At 39.1% G+C, this 20,144-nt stretch overlaps 1 protein-coding gene across 1 annotated transcript in view; it reads right to left on the bottom strand.

Annotated features, from left to right (window-relative positions):
- Positions 1-20,144, bottom strand: part of ryr2b (ryanodine receptor 2b (cardiac)) — an 82,750-nt gene that overhangs the window by 48,982 nt on the left and 13,624 nt on the right. Inside the window, exons 7-37 of the mRNA XM_085477372.1 lie at positions 20,093-20,144; positions 18,658-18,754; positions 18,498-18,572; positions 18,004-18,160; positions 17,687-17,848; positions 17,444-17,565; positions 16,476-16,659; positions 16,263-16,398; positions 16,023-16,118; positions 15,721-15,839; positions 15,224-15,357; positions 11,713-11,954; positions 10,692-10,884; positions 10,352-10,571; positions 10,111-10,215; positions 8,328-8,431; positions 7,626-7,709; positions 6,649-6,808; positions 6,314-6,461; positions 5,636-5,844; positions 4,811-4,985; positions 4,487-4,695; positions 4,173-4,365; positions 3,731-3,863; positions 3,491-3,605; positions 3,162-3,322; positions 2,805-2,964; positions 1,632-1,718; positions 1,206-1,432; positions 830-1,043; positions 112-726 (exon numbers count right to left, since the gene is read on the bottom strand). The exon at positions 20,093-20,144 is cut by the window's right edge and continues 72 nt beyond it. Coding sequence (XP_085333498.1) covers positions 112-726; positions 830-1,043; positions 1,206-1,432; positions 1,632-1,718; positions 2,805-2,964; positions 3,162-3,322; positions 3,491-3,605; positions 3,731-3,863; positions 4,173-4,365; positions 4,487-4,695; positions 4,811-4,985; positions 5,636-5,844; positions 6,314-6,461; positions 6,649-6,808; positions 7,626-7,709; positions 8,328-8,431; positions 10,111-10,215; positions 10,352-10,571; positions 10,692-10,884; positions 11,713-11,954; positions 15,224-15,357; positions 15,721-15,839; positions 16,023-16,118; positions 16,263-16,398; positions 16,476-16,659; positions 17,444-17,565; positions 17,687-17,848; positions 18,004-18,160; positions 18,498-18,572; positions 18,658-18,754; positions 20,093-20,144 — 5,088 coding nt within the window. The remainder of the gene's footprint in view (positions 1-111; positions 727-829; positions 1,044-1,205; positions 1,433-1,631; positions 1,719-2,804; positions 2,965-3,161; positions 3,323-3,490; positions 3,606-3,730; positions 3,864-4,172; positions 4,366-4,486; positions 4,696-4,810; positions 4,986-5,635; positions 5,845-6,313; positions 6,462-6,648; positions 6,809-7,625; positions 7,710-8,327; positions 8,432-10,110; positions 10,216-10,351; positions 10,572-10,691; positions 10,885-11,712; positions 11,955-15,223; positions 15,358-15,720; positions 15,840-16,022; positions 16,119-16,262; positions 16,399-16,475; positions 16,660-17,443; positions 17,566-17,686; positions 17,849-18,003; positions 18,161-18,497; positions 18,573-18,657; positions 18,755-20,092) is intronic.

Below are 20,144 nucleotides of genomic sequence, written 5' to 3'. Positions count from 1 at the left end.
TTAAACAAACTTAAAGGATTCAAACAACACAGCACATGAAGCTAATCCCCAGTGACCCACAGAGAAGAAAGAGCATTATCAAAAAAAACATTTTTTTGCAGATTGGTTCACCTCAAGTTTGACAGCTTCTGGAAGCTTCATTTGAAGAAGTCCTTGTTTAACAGTGTAACTTTCTTCAGTGATCACTCCTTTCTGCTCTTCTTCATCATCACTAGTTTCTTCTTCCAACTTCCCTATGGGTGTTCCAGGCCTTGCAAATGCACCTTGCTCCATGAGTCTAAGAATCTTCCCTAAGTCTTCATCCCTACACACCCCCATAACCAAGAGGCTGTAGAAAAGTCTTAATAAAGGAACAAGCAAAAGTTCGAAATTGCCTCCTGCAGGATCCCTTACATCCTGACCCACAGCCCAAACTGCAGCAGTCAGCATCTCCACGGTAAGATTCTTTAAAACGTCCAGAGGGATTTCTGGGCTGTCTTTGCAGGCTATTTCCAGTGCACTAGCTCCTTCTATGCAATCGCTTCTGATAAAGCAAGGAGTTGAAAAATGCATCTGAGGTTTAAGGGATGTGCTACAGCTAGCACTTGGTATTCCCTCTGGAGGTTGTCTATCCCCACCATTAATAGGACTGGGATAAAGGGTGATTTCTCTGGTTTGGTCAGTCATAGGAACTATGTATTCATGGTTCATCATAAGACAGGCTGTGGTGTAGCTGCTGAGGAAAACCTTGAGGACAAAAACAATAAAATGTATTCAGATATTCTCCAAAGACCAGGACGTACTTATTCTTTTGTCAGTTAATGTTATCTAACCTCCAACAAGCAGTCACCTGAAAAAGCAGCTGATAAAATGCAGACCGGAGCAGGCCAGGGAGGTAGGGATCCTGAATAGCATAAAGAATCTGCGACTGGTCCACATGACTGCAGAGGGCATGGCAAACTCTGGTGTTGCCAAGAGCACATAAAGAGCAGTAGAGCAGGAGGGTATTGTTGTGAAAGGTCAAGAGGTCATCAAGCTCCGACAGTTCCAAAATGTCAACACACCTACATGAATAGCATCAAAAAGCAAATGCAACTTCACTGTTATTAACCCTAAATCTAATTAAAGCTTTTGCACCAACATCATTTGGAACAAAATTTCTTTATTTTCTTGAAAATATTTCTTTGTTCTTAAATCTGTAAAAGATCAAATCCTGTCTTCTTAACCTGTTTTCATCAGGAATGTGAAGGATCATGGCTTGTAAGGGCTCACGGCATTGAATTCTCCAGCCGTGACATTCATCTGGTTGATCAACCAACACTTTCAGTGCTCTGTCTGGTACTCTAGTCCATGAAGCAGGCCTCAGCCACTGGACCTGAACCCTAGGAGGACACTGAGGAGTGACATTCCTTGACTGGCTCCGAAGCAAACCTGAGGACAGTGGCATCACATTCTGGATTCGAGAAGAAGACAAATACAGGAAATTATGTCATACATGATACTTTTAGGATGGTATGAAAAACAAACTGAAGTTCAGGCTAACATCTTGCGTTGTAATTTATTACTCTTCAAATTTGTCCACAAAATAAGCAAAACCTGCTTAAAAAAATAAAAAGTATCTTAGCCAGGTTTAATAATGAAAAATGAATTACCTTGATGCGTCCCAGTTCAAACTGAAACATGTTTTTGGTGGTGGGTTTGACAAAAACAGCAGGAAAGAGCTTTGTACTTGCCTCCACCTGATTTGCAGGGAAACAGTTTATGCTCAGTTTAATAATGCAGTCCAACAACTTGCCTGTTACTGACATTATAACATTAGCAGCCCCACCCATATGGAAAAGATATATATAAATCTTATAAAGTTTGTATCTGTCTTGTGTGAAACTTGTATGAAAAGCATACAAGAGTTAAAACACATATAAGATCCCTTGAAGGATTATATAATGAAACTTGTATGTTTTGGATGCTTACTAAAAAAAATATATGAAAGTAATGAGAAAGTGGCCACTTTCATGAGTAAATCATATATGTTTTTACTATTTCTTTTCCATATGGGCAAGTTCAGTCCCAAGTGTTACATACATAGTAGGGCTGTGCGATATGACCAAAATCTCATGTCCCGACAATGATATATATATCACAAAAATGTTACATTTTCTGTAAATTCTGTAACTCTCGGGCAACTCGATATGCGTGAAGTCTTTTTTTCTAGCTAGTCGTGTACCTGGAGTCAAGTGTTTTGACCAATGCATGAAACTACATTTTTAGACATTTTCTTTGTGAGTATTTACACGGCGTGCTGCAGGGAAAAGCCTGTTCTAACGTTTGAGTCTAAGGTTTATTTTTTAGCACCTGACAGCTCGTTTTTGCTTCTCATCTGTAAACATTCTGCGTACTCTTTCACGTGATTCAGTTTATTTTGAAAAATCTCAACAGGATCTTCAGCTTTATTGTGAAAGGTTTATGTGGAAAATAAACAAGCAGACGGCGGAGCCACGCGATGGTTTTACCGTCGTTGTTGCTAACAACAACGCATAAAAACAGTCGCTTGTCCGTCCGTAGTGTGCTTATTTTAATCATAAGAGAAAGAGAGAACTTTAAGAAATTACAGTGACCATCAAAATGATGAAAAAATATTGCCGTAAACAGGTTATTTTGCGAAATCACGAAACAAACTATAGAGTAATATGAAATGATAGACGTTTTGATATCGTCATCCGATATATATCGTTATATCGAACAGTATGAGACATAATGCATAAAACTTAAATTTATTAAAGTAAAAAATACATTAAAAAAAACACACAGTTTGTTGTGTGACCTACTTGGTAGAAAGTGGCCATCTCCACTCCACTGGAGGTAAATGTAAGCAGACCAGTGGTTGTGTCAATCAAACAGCCAATTTCCAATCCTGTGCTTCTCCGACTCTGAGACAGGCCTGTTGCCTCTCCAGCACAGACCATATAGCATTTAGACCGCTTTACACTATGTAGACAGAGGGGTATTGTCTGTTTAATGGAAATTTACAGCACACTGCAATATAACACCTCTGCAGTAAATATAGTAATTACAGCAGATGAAGGATAATTATGAAAAAAACCCCAACTCTATTCAGTCAAAATTCAAAATTCTTGATACAGTCACCTAAAATACTAAATAAAACTGTTTTGTTGTTCACCAACCTTTCCTGGACTTTGCCACTGTCATCTCCAAGGGTGACAGTCACAGTGTGGACATTGTCAGTGTTAAATGTCATGTCATGCTGATGAAAGTCAGAGGTCACCCAGCCTACCCACACATTGAATGGCTCCTGGCCTGGAAGAACCCGCACTGAGTAGTAATACTGAAACAGAAAGGTTAGTTGGTGTCACTGTTTGGTATTTGCATCTTGCATTCAACAGTTTTATTGCGGCAGGTAATTATACGTGCTGGCAAAGAAGTGAAGCACACTGCATTACAATTAGTTTTGTATTGTGTATTTTCACATGATGACGAGAAGATAAAGCCTTACTCTGGAGCTCTGGATAAGGTGATCATAGTTATCCTTGTCGACTACAACGTCTTCGAGGAGCCGTGCAGATGAGTTACTGCTGACTAAGCCTGGTTTGGTCTTCTTCAGCATAAACCTTACAGACAAAGAAACGCAAATTAATTTCAGCAAAGCACAGTTATTGTGTTATTTTGCATTCAATTTTAAAGGAGATGGACCCTCATTCCATACTTTCTTCATTTTCCTTTCTCTACCACCTACCGCTGTTTCAGTCTTGATGTTTTGTCGTTACTATGATCTTTATAGTTGAGCTCATCTCTTGAACCAGCATAGCTGTGGGCTGACTTCATCAGCACCTCAAAGTCAGAGTCCACCTCCTCCTGCTCTTTCCTTTCTAAAAGGACAACAGGCATTAATTACAGCAGGGCCCCTGGGAGCTTAAGCAGGCTCATCAAGGTCATAATGGCAGAATATCAATAGCATAGACAGTGGATAATCTGGATAGCTGCAGCTATGCAAGTCACCCACACTAACTGTTTCTCCCAGTAGCCTAATAATAATAACAACAGATCTTGATTCAGGTCTAGAGATATTTGCTTGTTGAAATTATGTCAAACTAAACAGAGCTTTAATGTGGTCCGATGTAACATGTTCTCAAAAAAAGATTTCAAACTTGAACATACTGTATATAACATCAATAAACCTGAGCTTGGAGAGAGAGCACTGGAGGCCACAGGAAGCACCCCCCCTGGTGGGCTTCTGAGGACAGCAGCACATCCGACAGACATGCTGAGGCGATAATAGCCCATCTCACTTTCTCCACCATGGTGCGGTTGCATACACTGGGAGACCCTCAGGCTGGATAAGGAATCTGCTGAGCCACTGACTCTTGTAACCTTGAAAAAGATTTGAGCAAGGTTTTCAGGATCAGTGTTAACTGATCACCACTACTAGCAACTCTAGGTCATCAAGGTCTGTAGATGGGTGAAGGAAACCTTGTATATATGGTAAGTTTACCTGTAAATAGTGATCATCAGGTAGTATGGAGGTAAACTGCGGCTGTTTCCAACTCATCCACAGAGCTGGGTCTCTGGCCATGTTGATGGCAAAAGGTCTATACCCCTCCTGCAGGCCACACACAGTAAAGTATTGCAAAGAGCCTACTTGGCGTCCCAGATTCAGCCTCCCCACCTGGTTCACCCCAACACTAACCACAGGTAATAGGCCTGGAAGACACGGGAAGTGGCAATATAGTTTTCCGATATTAGACTTTTAAATAAAGGTATAGTAAAGCTATATCAAAATGCAGCAGAAAGTATAAAGCCAAAAACTTTTACAGACCATCTCTAATATCAAAGTCCTTGGCAGTCAGCTCCGATCCTCTGTCATTAAACAGCAGCTCTCCATTGAGCGTAACCATCATGGTGCATTCATCCATGTCCACCAAGCAACCCACCACATCACCTCTCAGCCATGGACGTCCCAGGGGCTCGCCACCCTGATGGTACCACTGAGCCTGAAAGCAACATTGAGTTAGAAGGAAAGAGACAAGTGCAAAAAGCCAAAGGCAAAAAAAAAAACAACCCAGAAGAGCCAATACAAGACATGTCATAAAGTATATTTTGCATGAGGTTACTGCTATCTATTTGAAGAGTTATCTAAAAACTCTACATTTTTTTAATAATCCATATACCACATGTTAGTACCAAAATATGATACGTATGGAAAACAAATCACTAAAAATTGGAACTGTTTGATCTTAATTAATCATATCAACACAGCTTTGGAGTAACTGAGACCTTCTGTGTTGGTCAACCAACAATATGAGGTCAGGAGTCACTGCAAGGATATGCAACTAACGTGACACAATATGCAGACATTAGAAGGTCCAAAAAAAGTAACTAATGTTTCAGTTTCTTTCAATAGATACTTGTCTGTGCCTACATATCTCCTTCTGTCTGCTCTCTAAAACGTCACCTAGTCTCAGTTATAGTTATATAGCAAGAAAAAACAGTTAATTAAAGTTTATTAGTTAAGTAAATTCAAAAAAGATGAAAATAAATAAATATGCATTAACAAAGCCATTATAATTTGGGCCGATTCCCATTCAGCTACTGTAATGGTCAGTAGTCAAAGTAAGAAATGTCAAATTTAATTATATCTCACCTCAAATCCATCAAAGACATATGCTTGGTCATCTGAGCCAAGCTCTTTATCTGGGGTACAGCCTGGTCGGGCCCAGCCCACTCTCATATTCCCTGCTGTCAGTATTTCATATTCAAAATACCACTTCCCCTGGGTCACAGCATATGATTTATCTGGTCTGAACACTCTGCATTTCTCAGCAGAGAAGAAACATGGCTTTGATAATGTAGCTGTAAAGCCAAGAAACAGGAAACATATTGTTATTTGCCATAAACGTATTTCCAAAAAAGTTGGAATGCTGGATACAATGTAAGAGACAGCAGAAAATCCCCACTAATCATCAAAACCCTACATCTACACATATGTCTAAATAAATAAACATGTAATAAAAATATATTTGTCATGTTTAACATTCATTAGATTATTTTCTACATAAATATGTGCTAAAGATTATTTGCAAATCCTAGCAATCTAGGTTTATTTACATTTTCTACAACGCCCCAAGTTTCGTTTTTGGGAAAAGCGTTGTAGAACAAAATCCCTCTGGGAAAACAATGGTGACAAATACTGCAGCATGATTAATATACAAATAAACCTTTGTTTACTACTTTGTTAATATATCGCAGTTGAACTTACACCGATTACCTTACATATGATGTGCACTAAGCTACAGTTTTATAACAGATCTTTGAAACATACTGTGTTCCTGGTTTAGGGGCTCCAGGCTGTAGCCGTATGCCAGCAGGGTACAGACAGCCTCTCTGACGCTCTCTCTTCCCACTCTCCGAGTTCTTTCATCAAGAAGGCTGTAGGGCAGAAGGTAAGGGCTCTGCTTTGCTTTTATATCCTAAAAGTACAGACGCAAGGAGCAAGAAGGGCAACTATGTTTGACGCTATACAATTATCTCATGGTATAACCTTTTGCTACTATGTGAATATCTATATAAAGTATATTATAACTATTTTAACACTCTGGAAAAAGTACTTTTGTGTAAAATGAAACAAACTGAAGTAATCCAGCACAGAACATAAACCTGTTGCGCTCCATAAGTCCATCCCTGTTTGATTCTCTCTCTGGCCCATACGTTGTGTTCATTCTCCGCCAGCAAGTTAACTGCTTCCTCGTGGTCTGAGCTCAGAGACACCTGGCTCAGGTCTACTGGAGCAGGCCTGTAGCCAGTCATCTGCTCATACCTAAGACAGAAAACAAAGCAAAAAAGACAGAGATGTGACAGGATCACAGTTACAGTTCCTGAATGTTAAACAGTATTTTTGTATCATTCCTGTATAAAATACTTTCAACTGCCTTGAGTAAACAAAATGCTCACTTTTTCCCTCCTGGCCTACACCCTGCTTGAACCGCACGAAACAAATAAAGCAGAACATCAATAAACGTTAAAGAAATATAAATAATAAATAAATAAACAAAATTGCATTTAAAAAGTGGGGGAAGAAAAATTCTCAGAGAATTTAAAGGAGCCAACATATGACTAAAGGCTGCAAAGGACAAATACACACTTCAAACATCTTGAGTTAGCGTTTGAAAAGAGTGTGTTCAGTAGGCGGTGGTTTGTGATGTTCATTGTGCTGTTGTACTGTTTTATCGCAGTTAAACTATTCTTTGACATAAGCTGTAAGTTTTAAAAAGAATTTGTTTGCAAGGATGGCTCAAAGGAGAGTGTTGAAATTGAAGTGAGATGTTCTCCTAGTGCAAGCATACGAGATCAAATGAATATGAACTGCAGTTGTGTATCCTCTCTTTATTGTAGCCTCATAAAATGAGTTACCATTACCACCATAAGATGGTCCTTATCTTTTTCTGCTACTTTAATTTAGACATGATGCAACTCACAGCTGAACCAGACTAAATTAAATCAAACATGATATTACATTATGCTTGGATAGGCTCCAGCAACCCCATGACCCTAAACTGGATAAGCAGATAAGAAAAAGGATATATGCATAAATCTTGCATAGTGGATTTTTGTTTTTTTAGTGGATTTTCACTTACTTGACAGGAAGTCTCATGTATTTCATGTGTTTCTCAGCATGATCATCCATCAATCCGATGTGGAAACCAAGTGCCAGCAGGGTCCTCCAATGAAGAATAAAACTTTGAAAATTCACTACTGCAGCAGACACTACTTACTAATTACTAAATATTAGATTTGAAAAGCACAAGGTCTGTCACAATCTTTTTTTTTTTATAAAAATCGTTCCAATAAATAAATAAAAATTAAATGAAAATAATAATCAAGCACACTGGGTTTTTATTATTATTATTATTATCATCCATCCATTCGCTTCCGCTTATCCTTTTCAGGGTCGCGGGGGGTGCTGGAGCCTATCCCAGCTGTCATAGGGCGAAAGGCGGGGTAGACCCTGGACCGGTCGCCAGTCTGTCACAGGGCTAACACACAGAGACAGACAACCATTCGCGCTCACATTCACTCCCACATTCACACCTAGTGGCAATTTGGATTAATCGATTAACCTATCCCCACAAACTGGACGTCTTTGGATGGTGGGACGAAGCCAGAGTACCCAGAGGGAACCCACACAAACACAGGGAGAACATGCAAACTCCACACAGAAAGACCCTGGCCTGACGGTGGAATTGAACTCAGGACCTTCTTGCTGTGCGGCAACAGTGCTAACCACCGTGCTGCATCATTATTATTATTATTATTGTATGAAACAGAACAGAGCTCACCTGAGTGTGTCCTGTGCCATCTGAAGGTTCTGGTTTCTCTCATGCTCTGGCAACTTGGAGAACTCCACCAGACAAGGATCATGTCTCTTACCTTCATCCCTCACCTGTTTGAGAGAGACGTTATTTTGCAAGGCAAGCAAAAACCATGTGGATTTCTTAAAAAGTAATCATAATGATGATTCATTAGAGTGTCATTGAGACTCATTTCCTTACGTTTTGCTTCAAAGGAGTCTTTCTTTGGAAACAAATTAGCTAACAGCATTACAGTCTTTGTACCTGACCATTTTAACAGAAATGTTCTTTTTTTGCTTGCTTGTTTAAGACACTTCAAACTGACCGATGATTTATTCAACCATAAGAAAGCACCAAACTCAAAAGATAAACCAGTGTTGTGGCAACACATAACAGAAAGCTGAGCAATTTTAAATTGAAATTTTAGATACTTTGTTACTAGCAGCCGGTCACAAAAACACATCATTTGCTCAGATTTCTTTAGCTGACAAATGCCAAAGATAACACAGGCTGACAGGTATAAAATAGTATTTTCTGCATCAACAAGATGATTCCTAAAGAGCTATTAGTTGAAAATTTGGCATATCTAGGCATGATGTGCAATGTGCCCATAAATTGAGGAAACTGGACAAGTGAAGGGTCAAGAAAGATTGGCAAGCTTAAAAAAAAAAAATCTACAGAAGATGTCATGTCCTTCAGGTGATCCATCTGCTGTTTGCTGAAGCCTCATCAGAAATGCTCTCAGCAGCTGTCAAGAAGCTATTGTTAAGGAAGGAAAATGTGGGGAAAAGCCCGAGGAATGCCAAATTGCACAAGAAATGGACAGAAAATCACTGACAGCAGGTTTTATGGAGTAATGAATCCAAATTTTGTTAGGATGCCACCACTCCTGCATGCACACAGCCCTGCCATAACAGAAGATCGCGATCAGAACATGGACCCAGCATCGTGGATGCCCTCCTTAACGGTGTCGTTCTATGCTGCTTTCCAGGGTGTGCTGCCTTCCGCGCGGCCGGCCTCCGGACTTGCTCCGTCACGGTCGCTGGCTTCGCGGTCAGTGCTGTTGTTTTGTTATGTTTTGGACTTTTGTTCCCTGTGTTTTGGTTTCTGGCTCCTTGTGTTTCGTTTGTTTCGTTTGCTATTTGGTTCAAATAATCATCAGTGTATATATGGAGAAGGTACAACAGTAAGTGTGAAACTGTTACATTTTGGGTCTGCATTTCAGCTAGTGGTGTTAGGGATCTTGTGAAAACTGATGGAATTATGAACGCAGATGAGTGCCATCAGGTTTTGATCCACCATACAATACCATCTTTCAGCACGACAGTGATGCCAAACACACTCCCAGTGCAGTCATGGACTGGCCTCCCAGGAGCCTAGGCATCCGGCATCAATAATCATAGCCGAGAAAGGAACAAAAGGCAGCCAACATCCAAAGTAGAGCGTTGAATGTCCTTCAAGAAGCCTGGATAACTTTTCCTAAAGACTACTTAAAGTAATTACAAGAGAGCTTGCCAAACAGAATTTAGGCTGTGTTGAAGAATAAAGGTCGTCACACCAAATACTGATTTTCAAGCTTATTAAAACTTACTCTGTTTGCCTTACATACTTCACTCCATGGATATCTGTATGTTTCAATAAATCAGTGCATTTATTTTTCCTTTTCCTCTTTAAATATATGAAGAAATGAGGGGTGGATCAAGACTTTTATACAATACTGCATATCAGTTATGCAATTTTATAAAATTATACATTTTGTGTCTTTTCTTACTGGTCCATGTGTCCATCCGAGATCAATCTTGTCCATTACCCAGAGCTCGTGGATATTCTCAGCCATTTTTTCTCGAATGTCCTCAAGTTGTGGAGGCAATACCACCTGTAGGGTAAAAGTACTGCATAAGTAGCTAAACTACTCTGAGATGGTGTCATTTCTCTGAGCAAATGATTCTCTACAAATTAGTTATAAAGACTTTAAGTATACAAACATTTCATCTTTGTAAAACAAGATTTACCTTGCTGATATCTATTGTTGTCGGAGTGAAGGTAACTGGAGTGACAGGCACTAAGGGGCCAATAAGCTCTTGTTTCCCTTCACCATGATCCAAAATGTATTCCTGACACAGCTGTACCTTCAGTCTGACTTTTGGGAGAAGAGCTTCAGAGCAAGAAGCATAACCTGGAGGTGGCAGGAAGCGAAACTCTCCATGCCTTCCCCCAAACAGAAAACGAACTCTTGTTTTGTTTTCCAAGAAAAGAGGAAGAGAAAATTTATTGTTTTGTGGATTTCTTGAAAAAAAAAAAACATAAAAAAAAAAAACAACCCAAAAAAACAATAATAGTGTTGATACTAACTTTACTCCAGCAGAGAAGCTGACCACAGGATAAAGAAGTCCATTAGCATTGAAGTTCTCAAACATGCCCTGCACAGGTAGACCATTGACCCGGAATGAGATGCAGGGAATGCTGAGGTCAAGGCAGCAGCTAACGACATCATCATCTTTTAGTAGGTGAGGGAACGGGGAGCTGACTTTCCGGCTCACGCAGCCTAAGATTCAGGAGACACACTCATTAGTCTTCATATTTACATTTTTAATGTTTCTGTACAACTTAAAATGAGAATTCAAGTGCTTTGTGCTTTATTAAATGGAAACACTACAACTAAAGTCAAATCAAATGAATGTTTCATAAATGTAAAACATATTGTAAAGATTAAGGCACTTTAGGAACACGCCTCACAGCAAAGCCATTCCTGATAATTAGAAACATCAATGATAATCTACTGCTGTCCACACTAAATAAGAATAAAGTGCAACGAGCCAGAAAATGTTGACACGTTTCATGTTTTACACGAGATGTCTGTGCTGCACAAGCAAATCTTTATCAAAATACAGAGGTTTGTTTTTTGTTTTTATTTTTTTGATGAAGTGCAATCATCACTACTGAAAACTGAGATTGTAATTGCCTCCACTGCTCTCTCTCTTTTCTGTCCACGTTAAACTTGAAAGAAAAAAGTAATATGTTAATTGTTCTCTGTGGATAATTAAGTGACGCTCAGCAATTGCAGTCACAGCTTTTATTGCACTAACTACAGACATTTCAATTATTCTGAACAAGGAAATTAAAAATGATCTATTATAATGCATTTTGTGCTTTAATTGCCATGGTAATCCTCCCATGTGTAGCTTTTGTGGCACTAAAGTAATGTGCTAAGTTTTTCAAACTGACTTGTTATCATGTTTGTAACAGCTACAGACTCTGATATTTGTCTTTGGAGTATGTGGAGTTTACTCATCCTGTAAACTCTTGTGATCAGTGTTATACAATAATGTTAAACAGACCAAGCTGTTTATCAGCCGTTTGAGCTCATCCTCACCTGACCAGAGGTGAAGTCCATCAAAGCCATACGAGCAGAGGTCATCTCCCACTCCATTCCCCCCCCAGCCCTCGCCGCCTGTCGGCCTGGGCTGGTAGCCTTTCATGCAAGCCCAGCCGACACGCAGGTGTGTGGGCTCAGATGTGAGAAAGGGTTTGACGTGATCCACAACCAGCTCGTAGTACCACCTGCGATACTGGGATGAATCTTCTCCCATAGCTAGGAAGATGTTTGGCCTCATGCTGTTGTTGTAATATGCAGAGAAATGTGGCAAAAAAGGCAAAAAAAGACAGAGAAATTTCAGTCAACTCATCTTTTAAGATTTTAGTGTATTTGGTGTGATCATAAATTAATTTTGAAATCATTTACAATGCATATGAGTAGTCTGCTCGCAAATAAAAGTGAAATTCATTCTGCGTTGATATGACAACTTAATTAGATACATGGTGCACCCATACAACTCATTTTTAAGCTGTGACACTCTTAATTAGCAAAGCTCAGTGTTTGAAACATTCAGGTAGTGGGCTTTTACTTTTAAGTGCTGCTGATAGTCTGTAATTACAAGTTAACTTGGAGAGAGTCCAACTTTGTGAACGTTAAGTTTGTGCTCTCAGCCAGAAATTGTTTATGACATAAAACACTGTGTGAAATGTAAGTAAAAATAGGATGCAACGATATGCATGTGTCATAAACCCAGATTTTATTCACTATAGAGCATGGGAAACAAATGTTTAAACTGAGACATTTTACTATTTCATGAAAAATATTAGCTCATTTTGAATTTGATGGCAGCAAAACATGTCAGAAAGGTTGGTACGGGACAACAAAAGGCTGGAAAAGTAAACAAGACTTAAAAGAAACAGCTGAAGAAATATTTTGCAACTAATTAAGTTTGTTGGAAACAGGTAAGTAAAACGAGTGGGCATAAAAAGAGCATCAGTTTCTCAGTAGCCAAAAATTGTATCTACAAATTCTGGAACAATTTCAGAATAATGTTCTTCAAAATAAAATTGTGAAGATTTAGAATATCCCATCATCTACAGTACATAACATTATCAAAAGACTCTCTAAGCACAAAGAACAAAGCGAAAACTCAACATTGGATGGCTGTGCTCTTCAGCTGCATTGCACCATAACAGGCATAATTGTGACGTGGATATTTCAGCAAGACAACGCTAAGCCACATACTACATATGCTGCAGCAACACGGCACCATCACTGGAGAGATTTAGTCCTCGTTGAAACAAAAGTAAGTCTATCCAGGACTGCTGACCAGCTGGAATTGTACATGAAACAAGCATGGGACAACATTCCTCATCCAAAATATCCAGCATCTGGTCTCCTCAGGCCCCCCCTCAGATGTTTATTGACTATTGTTAAAAGAAGAGAAGGCGGTACTTAGTAGTAAACATATCCTTTTTTGATATGTTGATGTGTTGCCAACAAATTCAAAATGAACTTTTCTAAAACTGGTAAACTTTTCCAGTTTAAACATCTGAAATGTTTCCTGTGTTTTACTGTAAATAGAACCTAGAAAACATGCTCTATTGATCTGAGATTTCAAATCACTGCATTATGTTTTCATTAACAATTTACACAGTGTCCCAAGTTTTTTTTTTTTTAAATTAGGTTTGCAGTTCCAACAACTCCAAAGTTCAGCTGATTAAACTTTGGACTTAAATTTAGATTCATGTCAAATCAGTAAATCCAGCAAATGAAATTTAATTATGAATGGGACTCCCAAGCACCCAACCATTAAAAAAGCAGTGCACTGAAGTCAGTAAGCCACTTTTATTGTGTAAATAAAAACTTAATCAGCATTTGAAATACCAGCTAGTATACATGTTTTTAGTTTTACTCATAAAAGGCTGGATTGAGGCTAGATAAAATGCATGGAAAGAATAGATTAAAGGCAATAATGTAAAAAGAAGAGAGCATCTGGAAGAACTGTCACACTGTGGTAGGTGAGGGAGAGAAGAAAGAAAATTGATGAGATAAAGGAAATCAGAATGAAAGCAGATGTACTAATGAAGCATTTATTGGAACAAGAAGTGATAGAATGAGAAATTGCTTTAGGAGGAAAGGAGAGCTGGGGCATGGACTGAGCAGGTGTGAAGAATATGAAACAAAATAAGCTATAAAGCCTGAGGAATGAAATGGGCTGCTGATGGGGAAAAAAAAAGCATGATAAAAGAAGGCAGCTGCTTACAGAGAAAGGGCAGATTGGGCAGAAAAAAACTTGCTCAAAGGAAAAGGGAAATGGAAACTGCCTACAAGATCAGATTGGCACAGCAGGTCAAAATATTGAGAGACAGAAGAAGAGCATGGACTATGATGAAACTGGCTAAAAAATGCCTCCGTTGAGTCATACCACCTCGGGCTTAAGGTAATCTTTCCAAACTCTCACGAGACGAGGGTGAGACAAAGACATCTAAGCTCTGACATCAACATTATTGTTCCGATCTATTCAGATGTAAAATTAAAAAAATGATGCAGCAATTGAAGAGATGACACTGGAGGAAAAAAGAAAGTATTTAATTAAATCCAAAAGAGAAAAAAAACAAAAAAAAAAAAACGAATGTCACGCTATAGAAAAATCTGAAATATTTCTAGTATCAAGGATGTGACATCTTTACAGATGAAAAACAAGAATATCAAGGCCCGTGGGAGCGCCACAGTTGACAAATAACACTCAGCTAAACAAATGCATGTGCGAGCATGAGAAGAGTCAGGGAAAGAAACCCCTATTGAGTTATTTGCCAAACATAAATACGGCCACCCTCCCATTATTTCATATTTATTTCACTTTAAAATAATGGAAAAATAAGTGCACTGATATATTAAAACATCTGCAAACATACATGGATATAAAGTATGCAAGGCAAAATGTTTGTATACTTCTAACGAGCTTGAATGTCAGCATTCTTCAGTGTAGCCTGAACTCTTTAATGCAACTTTCTTATAATTTCTTTACGTAGTCTTCAGGAACAGCTCTCCAGGCTTCTTAAAGGACATTCAAAGCCCTTCTTTGGATGCTGGATGCTTTTTGTTCTGTTCTCTGTTGAGGTGATCCCTCACTGCTTCAATAATGCCAAGGTCTGGGTTCTGTTTCTGTTCTGTTTCACAGTGGGTTTTTCTATCCAGGTGCTTTTGCAGGGTTAGGTTAAACAACTGGACTGAAAATGAATGAAAAAGCAGCCAATTTCCAAAGATATACTTTGAAAGACCTCTGGAAACCCTGGGGAGAAATTGCTGTATATTGCAAAATATAAAGAAATGAGGGGTGGCTTTAGACTTTTGCACAGAACCGTAAAAGCTACCTACTTAATATATTGTTCTTTGTGCTACTTTGCATCTGATTTTTATGTGTAGTAAAAAACAATAATCCAAAATCAGAGTTCTGTCTGAATGTAGAGAAATTCAGAAAACTTCAAAGTAAAAAGGATGAGTGGAATGGCAAAAACACAAAAACAAAAAGCGGTCCTGTTTGGAAACCAGATTATAAAATTACCTGGTGACCTGATTAACGAGACGTGTTTGGAGTAGCAAATCTCTGTCTGGCAGCAGACTGTCACAGATGAGGTTCTGATTGGACCGCACCGCCACACCATGGCACACACACAGAGAACAAAGCACCTCCAGCACCTGGAACACAACCTGTCAGCTCTTCATGTGGCAATAGCTCAATAAGCAAATGGAAATGATCCGACATCAGGAAACAGATTGGAAACTGTTATTATAGCTGTTAAAAGTGAAACACTATGTCTATGTTACTAGACTGGTGAGAAATGTGGAATTTGCTTAAGCCCCATAATGACAAATTCTGAGAGAAAATTAGGATAATAACAAAGGACTTTTTGTATTTATTTTTAATTAATGCAGACATGCCACTGTAGCCAAAAAGCTTAATAATGAAATTACTGGCCATTCGACATCACTTATTATCCATGCACTTTACTTCAATCTTATTTTTATATTGAATACACACAAAAGCCTTCTAAACACTACCCTGTGGTTGCATCCAAGCTTGTCCAGAAATGAGATGACAGACTGAATGTGTTGTTCCTTGATGGCATTGAGAGCTTCAGGGCTTTCCACAAGGACGCAGTGAAGAACTTCCAGGACTCCTGTAAATATAACTGCCCGTTATTGTGTGGATGATAACCTGCATTTACCTCTGTGCTTCTATACTATTAGGTATAAATCCCAGACAACACACGATAACCAATGTCAAATATAATATAAATATATACTGTAAAATTTCAATCCACAATGGCTGATGAAGAAAACATAAAGCAAATCCAACCAACCAGAAGAGGCCTCCTGCCGTTCTAGCCTGCTAATCAGCCAGTCCAGCGAACCCGAGAAATTAGCACAATTTGCACGGTTTCCCCGGAGCAGAGCAGCTTAAGAGGAAAAAAACAAAAAAAACAAAAAATATTAACAAAAATATTAACAGACGATAAGATAATAAGAGGAACCTTAACAGATTAGGAGATATTTGTGGTATCTTCAAAAAATAAGTATGGTGCCATCTATACTACTCTCACCCAACAGCTCATAGAAATGGTTGACGATGGTCTCCCACTCCTCTCCTGTGTCACTCTGAACAGCCTCAGCAAAATGAGAAGCACTACTATACTGGTGTAGACGGTCAATACAATCTAAGACCAAATCTATCACACCCTGAGAAGAAAGGGAGGCACAGTTAGGGAAGCGTGAGGCATAGCACATGTAGGACTCATTCACACTTATCGATTTACCTCTTTTTGAAACATGTTCTGTCGATTCTTTAGCGCCGCCATGCTGTTCTGTTTAGCTTCATGGCCTAGCCCCTCCAGTGGAGGCTGGAAATAGATGATCAGATCCTGCAGACTGCGTGTCACTGTCTCCACTGGCAGGCTGACAGAGGGGATATTTACCTCTTGGTTAAAACCATCAAGTTTCCTAAAGAAAAAAAAAAAGTTTGTTTTTAGACTCTACCTACAAGTCTGCCAAATTGTCTTGTATTATAATTGCTGCTACTATCACCAGCCAAACTTGTTTTATTCTCGATCGATGGAGTAAAGACAGAAGGTGTTATACTAGCCTATGAATTTATTTTATTTTTTACAAATAAAAGACTCAAAATTTAAAAAGCCAAATGTGAGACAGACAGACAGTATCTGAGCCCCAAGTATTCTCATCCTCCAGATTTCTTGTAATTATGACATGGCAATTCAAAATTATCAGATAAGGTAAAAAACAGAGCAAAGCATTAGTTCCAGCAGCCCACAAAGTCAAGCTTAGCTGCAATCATTGCAGATCATCTGATCTCAGTGTCAGCCCACATCAGCTGATACCCATCTACACAGCTAACTTGTTGTGTCATAGAGGGCATGCTATTTAAGCTTCTTGAATCTGCCCAGCTCCTTCCTTGACGCTGTATCTGAGTTGACTGCTTTGTTTAGTTCTGGAGGGTCTTGCTGCTGCTCTTCCCACCTCCAGCTTTTCATGTGCGCATACACGAGGGCGGGGAGGTCCTATCAGAGCCACAATGCCAAGACGATAACATCACTGGTCTTCTGATTGTATGTATATATCATAAACATATCTTCAAAGCGAATGCTGTAAACCCACGCTCAGTCGGACATGTAGTGTGACATTTAGCATTAAGCCAGCACTGCAGCTATAAAAAACTGTCGCTAAGTTATTCACAAATGACTGAAGGTCTTAATCCAGCATCCTGTACCTTACAAAGCGAGTGAAGAGGAGAACAGCACTCCGTATTAGTCTGGCAGTATGAGATTCTTCCCTCTGAGAACGAGACAGTGTCAGCCCGTCGTCCATATGCCCTTCACTGTGCAAAATTGCCTGAAAACACATCATTTGCAATTATATCCAACAGATTCTTTTGCCAGATTCTTTAGTCCAACACTGTTGGTTAACTGCCAGTTATTGTCTTATTATAGTAATACTGAGTATACAAGTTCACCTTTCGCTGAGCTCCACCCATATGGGACTTGGCATCAGCAGCTTGGTATGTTAGCCAGAGCCCAGAGGCTACATGTTGAAGAAAACAAATGGAATCTCCATATTTGATCTCTGGGATTCCCATCCCATCAACATCAGTCTTTGTGTTGGTGTCAAGCTTCTCCTAAACACAAAAAAAGGCATTAAATATTCTTATTTTTCTAACTTTTCTCTTTTAATAAACACAAAAAAACTCAAACAAATGACATTACAGTCTATATCTCTAAAGACTCAGAACACCACTGAAATGTCCAGTGTATTTCTCATATCCCCCCTCACCTTTGATGATCGAAAGCAGAAGGAGGTTGTATTGATGTCAGCTTTGTCCCGATCAACCAGCTGCAGACCTTTCTCCTCTGTGAGACCCAGGTATCTTCCAGTAGTAACGTGGCACAGTCTAAATGGCTGGCCCCAGCATGTATGCCTACCACTCCAACTGGAAAACATCAAGAGAGGAAACCAAGCACTCCACAACATTTAGTTATTCCTCATAACTGTCAAAATCCCTATTAGCATGCAGGGGACATGGGAAACTAAGTTCTGGGCCAATGACATCAAGTATGACTCTAGCAATTGTGCACACTCTTTCAGGCAAAAACAGAAATTCTGTGGCTGGTGGTGACCTGGTGCAATACGTACAACATTACCTGTCTTTAAACTGGTATTTTCTAGTAACAACATTAGAACTACAGAGCTCGAATAGAATAGCGCTTAAAAGCAACATATTTATTGATACTCAAAGTGAGCGGACGCCACATTCCCTGTACACTTACACAACTCGCAGAATCTCCAGCCTCCAGAGAGACCGGGCATGACCGGAGACTGATCCAAGCTCATAATGCATTATCCTAGATTAAGAAAACAGACATAGTCAGAGGAGTAAAGGACGTTTCTGCGAGCTGACTTGGGAGGAGACTGGTCTTTTCGACTAACCTTTGAAGCTCCTCTCCATGCTCTGTAGAGGGAACAGTCAGACATGCGTCACTATGGCTGTGGAGTAGCCGAAGTGTTTCACCCCCCTTCAGGTATCCTAGAGTCAGCAAGAAAAAAAATCATTTATTGCTTTGAAGTGGTTAGTAAAACATGCAACATTTCACAGAAGTAGCACAAAAGGTAATCTATATAACTGTAGTAAAAGCTCTAGCGACTGCTAACCTTAAGTTTGAATATTTGCAGCTTCTTTTTGACTGATCTTAAACAGAATTTTATAAAGAAACACAGACATCACATGTTATTTAAACCCCTTCACACTAACATGTGGTCAAAGAGGTGAAGTGGTGAGTAAGACAGGCCTTGGGCTGCAAAACAATATATAACCATTAGGGAGACAGCAGGAACATTAGCACAGAGCAAAAACACACACAGATACACGCACACACCACATAAGTGACCCTACATCCAGGGAAGACATCAGTGGTGATAGAGTCATTTCCATGCTATAGATAAATTCCCCTCCAGTCATGTGAAGAATTCTCTCCAGGAAAGAGGAGTCTTATAACCCAAGACTTGCCACAAAAGAGAAGACTTCAAAAGGGCAAAAACAGAGGGCTCACCACAAGGTGCAAAACAAGTCTCGAGATCAGAAAGGGAAAAAAAGATTTGCCACAAACACCCAAAAACATTTAGAGCAATGCTTGACCACCATTATTTGGATAAGTGATCAACCTGAAGTATGACGAGGGGAAAAGGGAATGTAAAAGCTGGAGAAGAAACATACAATATCCTCATTAAAATTCTGTGAAGCCAGTGTTATGCATGGGCAAAAAAAGGCACCAAGACCAACTAACAAACAAAAAGTGTCTAAAATATAGACTGTTTTTTCCTTTTTTTTAAATTAGCAAAAAACCTGAAAACAACAACAACACAGAAATCCAATTCTTCTGTCATTCCCATGGTTTCAGACTTGAGAAAGTATTAAAACTACACACTTGATTTATTATGGTTTTAATTTGTTGAATCTGCTCTCTGAAATTCTGAGCCTGTGTATGAAAATGGTTAATGTTAAAATTAAAGCTGAAAGTACATATTCATTTTATGTTATTTCAGTGTAACTGCTTTAAATTGAATACTTGTGGAAAACCTCTGGAATCCATCTAAACTGCATCAGCAATGAACTAACTTTATATTTTGCACACAATTAATAATAGTTCAAAAGCCCATAGCATCTTTATGAACTAGCATTTGGTCCCCTCAATTTATTAAAATACAGCTTTGATGTATTATTTATTACCAACATATTAATATTATCTGCAGTGCAGAAACTGAAAGAGCTGTATTTGTTGGGAGCAAAAGAAACAGGTGGATTATCTAAATTGAGAAAGGAGCTACTTTGCAACATGTTTAGAAAGCAAAAGGAAACAAAACTTGCCTTGAGCAACGGCGCGTCCAGAGCAGATGGGAGCAACACTCCAGAGGGTCTG

The sequence above is a fragment of the Copadichromis virginalis genome, linkage group LG13 (assembly GCF_057382275.1).
Source record: "Copadichromis virginalis isolate Kocher_CV1m ecotype Utaka linkage group LG13, C_Virginalis_male_GT1.1, whole genome shotgun sequence".
In the NCBI taxonomy this organism is placed as follows: domain Eukaryota; kingdom Metazoa; phylum Chordata; class Actinopteri; order Cichliformes; family Cichlidae; genus Copadichromis; species Copadichromis virginalis.
Note: the sequence above shows the minus strand (reverse complement) of the source record. Positions and strands in the feature narration are given on the sequence as shown.